Source organism: Octopus bimaculoides, chromosome 2, assembly GCF_001194135.2.
Source record: "Octopus bimaculoides isolate UCB-OBI-ISO-001 chromosome 2, ASM119413v2, whole genome shotgun sequence".
Classification (NCBI taxonomy): Eukaryota; Metazoa; Mollusca; class Cephalopoda; order Octopoda; family Octopodidae; genus Octopus; species Octopus bimaculoides.
In genome coordinates, this window is record NC_068982.1 from 126812074 (window position 1) to 126817981 (window position 5908).

Consider the following 5908-nt stretch of genomic DNA (forward strand, 5'->3'; position numbering starts at 1 on the left):
TAATTTAGTGGTTTGGCAAATGAGTTTGATAATCTCTTTTACTCTTTTGTTTCAGCCATTTGACTGTGGCCATGCTGGAGCACTGCCTTTAATTGAACAAATCGACCCCCACAACTCATTGTAATTCATTGAAAGCCTAGTACTTGTTTTATCAGTCTCTTTTGCCAAACCGCTAAGTTATGGGGATGTAAACATATCAGCATCAGTTGTGAAGTGATGGTGGAGGGACAAACACAGACACAGCAAACTCAAAAAAAAATTAAGTACTCTCGTCAATTTGTTCAACTAACTCTACAAGGCAGTGCTCCAGTATGGTTGCAGTTGTATGACAGGAGCAAAAGAGTACAGAAATTACAATGAAACATGTCATGTTGGAAACAAAATAATTCAAGATAAATAATAAACCGTTCAAGATTCACTGAATTTAATAAGTCGATGTTTTATTCATCCGTAAATATATTTTGTCAGATACTTTTTTGCAGCCTGAGCTGGAATATTCATAATTGAAGCCCTTTGTAGAATTGAAGTATATTTCCTTCAATACCTCCTTTGCAAAGTCCTCATTTATAATATGATGATGATTAGCTAATTCAGCTTTTATACATTCTAAAACATTAGTCTTATTAAGGGGAAAGAAAGGTACAACAGCATCAATGAGACCCTGTTTGTGTAATTTAAAAAACCATTCATTTTGGCTATCTTTTTGAAATACATGTTCAAAATCAGTTAATTTCAACTTGTTCTGATTGCCACTTTGCACTTTTCTGAACACAATGTTATTTATATTTTCAGAGTTTACGGTAGTTATGATTATGAATAGAGCATAAGTATACTTATAGAAATTTGAATTTTTTAAATGTGTTAAAGTCTCTGTGAGGATCTGTTGAGCAGGTCCTGTGTCTTCAAAGTCATCAAGAATAAATATATTCCAGTGACATGGTGATAACTCTGTGTATATCCAAGTCAAAAGTTTGTTTCCACTATTTTGGGCAGAATCAAATTTATAATGATGTGAGAAAGAAAATATAGATGATTGAGTATTTTCAGGAAGATATTTATACAGAAGAGAAGCCAAATAGGTTTTCCCAACTCCAACACCTCCATGGAAAGACAAAACCAGTGGTTGTGGATAGTTAGTCTCTAAACTCTTAATGTAATTTGTTAACGACTCTACAACAAGGTGGATAGCTAAATCCTGACCAATTATCTTTGTTGATAAAGACTCAGACACTGAATGTCTTTCCCAAGCTGGAATTTTATGACAATGGGAAATGTAAAAAACTAGAAATAAAAATATAAATGAAGTTATAAAAGCAAATATACAACGGGATGGAAATTCCAGGTACTCCTTTACTTTGGCTGCCTTCTTTAAAAGAAAAGAAAAAAAAAAAGAAAAGAAAAAGAAAAATCAGAATTAAAAATATAATTTAGATATGTTATTGCTTAAAATTTAATATACCATTTCAAGAATTCAAAAATTGACTAATTTTAATCAAATGTAGAAATACATAAATTAGTAAAAATGAGAAATTTATTAAGTAATTATAACATCCTAGACTACTACCTTTGACTCTTTTGTTGTTGTATTTCTGTTGAAATACACTGTCTTTGCTTCAATTAATTACGAAAACATTGACAAGTTTATAAAATAACTGTCATTATTAAACTTGAAAGGTTTTAGAATTAAGACAAGTAGTTCATATAGTAGAAGTAAGGGCAGTTTTGAGCAGGTTGGTACCAACAGGGCTACAAAGAAGAGTTAAGCAATTTTCAAGATTGGATAAGATACTTTATAAGAAGCCTGTTCAAATTTACAGTAATTCTTAGAGTAGATAGTACTTTGTAACAGATGGTGAAAAATATATGAACTAGCATGTAATGTTTTTTAAAAACTTCTTTGGTGTTCTAAACCAATCGCTTAGAAGATAAAGGTCTATGCTAAAGGCACCCAGTGGCAAGAAATGCTTCACCAGATGGTTCTAAGTGCAATCAGACATCTTGAAAAATGGGAAAAACATCCATTTTGCATGCTGGCTTGAGTTGGATGGTTTAACAGGAGCTTGAGAGCAAGAGGAATGTACTGAGATCCAATATCTGTTTTGGCATGGTTTCGATGGCTGGATGCCCTTCCTTATACCAACCACTTTAGTGTGTGTACTGGGTGGCTTTTACATAGCACCAGTAACAGTGAGGTCTTCAAGTAACTTGCAAGACAAGAGCCTCAACTTATGGGATTGTGGTACTGAGAGAGGTGGCTTTATGCCAAGTGATGAGAGGTTAAAGTATGATAGAGAGACAGAAATAGATGTCTTGCTATAGGGGAAATATATAGTCAGAGAGAATAAATTTTTTTTTAACACCATTTCTGCCATTATTATCCTCTCATGTCATCTCTAGTTGTTCAGAAAGTAAAAAGATCTGATAATTTCCAAGTTCAGATTTCTATCAGAGTAGTAAAATAAATATCTCAGATACTTTGAAATGCTTTGGCAAGTGGTGGTGGTCCAGTATGTTTAACCCTTTGGAGATGAAGCCACATTTGGAGTTTCAATACCAAGAAGACGAAGCCCTTTTCACAAGCCTTACAGAGGGCATGCACTTATTTTTTTTTTTTAAATTATAAAAATAAAGTAATTACTTTACATATAGAAAACTATATGTATTCTTGTAGGAAATTGAATAAACTAATACAATCTTCTTTGTAATTTGACTTTTTGGCAGATAGACCGACCCTGTTGTCTCCTAAAGGTTAACTCAACAGTAATATCAGTTTAAAAAATATGCATAAATATTTGTTATATGGTGACCTCACGAGTGCCAGTGGCATAAAAAAGACACCCAGTACACACGGCAAAGTGGTTGGTGTTAAGAAGGGTATCCAACCATAGAAACCATGCCAAAGCTGACATTGGAGCTTGATTTGGCCCTCTGGCTCTCTGGACCATGTCAAAGTGTCCAACCCATGTCAGTATGGAACAGTATGGAAAACAGGGGTTAAATGATGATGATTTTTCTCTGTCCATTTGGACTCTGAATTAACTTGAGTTGTTTGACTGGATATGTTTAAAGGTAGTCTGAATGTGTTTGATGGGTTAGGAAAAAAAACAAAACAAACTAAACAAACTTGGATAAAAGGAGGTGAAGAAGCAGTGGCCCATGGTTATACTTAAGTGATGTGAAAGAGATTTTAAGAAGGAGCATAACGAGTAATATTTTAAGTATATATTGAATTCATTAATAATGATACTCTCTTTACTCTTTTACTTGTTTCAGTCATTTGACTGCGGCCATGCAAATCGACCCCAGGACTTATTCTTTGTAAGCCTAGTACTTATTCTATCGACTCTTTTGCCGAACCACTAAGTTACGGGGACGTAAACACACCACCATTGTTGGTTGTCAAGTGATATTGAGGGGAACAAACACACATACTTATATATATATACGATGGGCTTCTTTCAGTTTCCGCCTACCAAATCCACTCACAAGTCTTTGGTCAGCCTGAGGCTATAGTAGAAGACACTTGCACAAGGTGCCATGCAGTGGGAATGAACCCGGAACCATGTGGTTGGTAAGCAAGCTACTTACCACACAGCCACTCCTGCACCTATAGTACACTTCTCTATAGTGAAAGGGATAGGATGTTTATTTTATTAATAGTCTATGGAACCTGGTGCAGCTCCTGTCAAACATCCAACCCATGCCAGCATGAAAAACAGATGTATGATGATGATGATGAACAAGTCTTCAGATGATTCGAATTTTAAACCCTGATAGGATGATAGGGCTGTTTTATGAACACAACCATCTTTATTACAACCCAACAGGTATTTTAACCCTTTAACTGCGAAATTAAATTTCATGATGTTAAATATTTACCAAAAATAGAATTGGTATTTTCTGCAAAATAATTAGAATGTTTAACCCTTTCAATACCAACCTGGCTGAAACCACCTCTGGCTCTGTAGTACATATGTTTTGTTTCCATAAGTTTTGAATTAAATTCATCCATCAAACTTTAGTCACAATTTATGTTTCTAACACTTGCTTAATGATAACTAAGTTACTAACATCTCAAAATAAATACGGTAACGAAAGGGTTAATTACCTTTCCTCTTTTTAGCTTGGAATCGCGATGTTTACTAAATATGAAATACAAGAAAAAAATTCATTTGTTAATAAAAAAAAAAGTGGATTCTATTATTATATTATTAATAAAAAAATATAGTACACAAACACATGTAATAAATTTTTTTTTACCTTTTAATCAGGAGGAAGATAATGCCATGACATTTTACAGGGCCTCCCAAGACTAGAGGGTAGGAAGTGGAAAGGTATTCACCAAATTAGAGACCTGGTCCAAATGCTCACAATAGAGGATACTGCTAATAGCATCCAAGGAGGCTATGGTGAGATTTGAATGCAAAGATCTGGAACTAATACCATGAGACCACCAGTTTCACATTCTTAAAGTCCCATCATTCCACTGCCCTACACTGGTATATTTCTTTTTTTTAATCAACCCCTGAAAGATTAAAAGGCAAAGCTGACTTTTGTAGGATTTGAACCCAAAGTACAGGTAATCAGAACAAATACTACAAGGTATTCTATTTGAGTCTCTAATGACAACCAGTTGAACACCTAAGTAATATAAATTTAACCGTTGACATTCAGATTACTCTGTCAAACGTAATTATTTTACTTGTTTCATTTGACCATGGCCATGCTGGAGCACCGCCTTTAATCAAGCAAATCGACCTCAGGACTCATTCTTTGTAAGCCTAGTAGTTACTTTATTGGTCTCTTTTGTCGAACTGCTAAGTTACAGGGACATAAACACACCAACATCAGTTGCCAACCAATGGTGGGGGTAAAACACAAATACAAAGGCACACACACACACAATTATATATATATATATATATATATATATATATATATAGACTCCATCAAATGCAAGGTGGGTAAGCTAGAGGTGGTTGATAGCTTTCATTATGTAGGTGACCAAGTTAGTAGTGGAGGTGGATGCTCTGAGAGTGTAGCTGCAAGAATAAGAAGAGACTGGGAAAAGTTCAGAGAGCTCCTAACTCTGTTGACAACAAAAGCCTCTCCCTCAGAGTGAAAGGCAGATTGTATGATGCCTGTGTGCAAACAGCTGTGCTACATGGCAGTGAAACATGGGCTGTGACCACCAAAGACATGCATAGGCTTGAAAGAAATGAAGCTGGTATGCATCGCTGGATGTGCAGTGTCAGTGTGCATGTGCGACAGAGTGTAAGTGTTTTGAGAGAGAAGTTGGGCATAAGAAGCATCAGATGTGGTGCACAAGAGAGAAGACTAAGCTGGTATAATCATGTGATGGATATGGAGGAGGACAGCTGTGTAAAGAAGTGCCAATCTCTAACTGTGGAGGGAGCCTGTGGAAGAGGTAGACACAGGAAGACATGGGACGAGGTGGTGAAGAATGATCTTTGAATGTTGGGCCTCACAGAGGCAATAACTAGCGAAATGCAGTGATTCAGAAGACCCACCAAGCTGAGTGAAATTGTAGTCATGGCCAATGCCAGTGACACATAATTGGCACCTGTGCTGGTGGCACGTAAAAAGCACCTTTCAAGTGTTGAGCCCCACAGAGGTAATGGCATATGACTGAGACCTTTGGCAATGTGAAGACCCATCAAGCCAAGTGAAATCATACACCCATTACACTCTCAGAGTGGTTGGCGTGTAGAAGGGCATCCAGCCATAGAAACCATGCCAAATCAGACCAGAGTCTGGTGCAGCCCCTCAGCTTACCAGCCTTAGTCAAACTGTCCAACCCATACCAAGATGGATAACAGACGTTAAATGATGATGAAGATATATATATATATATATATACATATATATATATTTATATATATATATA

The 5908-nt window shown here is 36.0% G+C and overlaps 1 protein-coding gene across 5 annotated transcripts in view; it reads right to left on the reverse strand.

The window, feature by feature from the left end:
• Window positions 1-419: 419 nt before the first annotated feature.
• LOC106874280 (torsin-1A) overlaps window positions 420-5908 on the reverse strand; it is an 11375-nt gene continuing 5886 nt past the window's right edge. For all 5 annotated transcript variants that reach the window (XM_052965586.1, XM_014921972.2, XM_014921957.2 and 2 more), the window contains 2 exons: window positions 4109-4142; window positions 420-1366 (listed from right to left, as the gene is read on the reverse strand). In XM_052965586.1, coding sequence (XP_052821546.1) covers window positions 425-1366; window positions 4109-4142 — 976 coding nt within the window. In that variant the 3' untranslated portion in view covers window positions 420-424. The remainder of the gene's footprint in view (window positions 1367-4108; window positions 4143-5908) is intronic.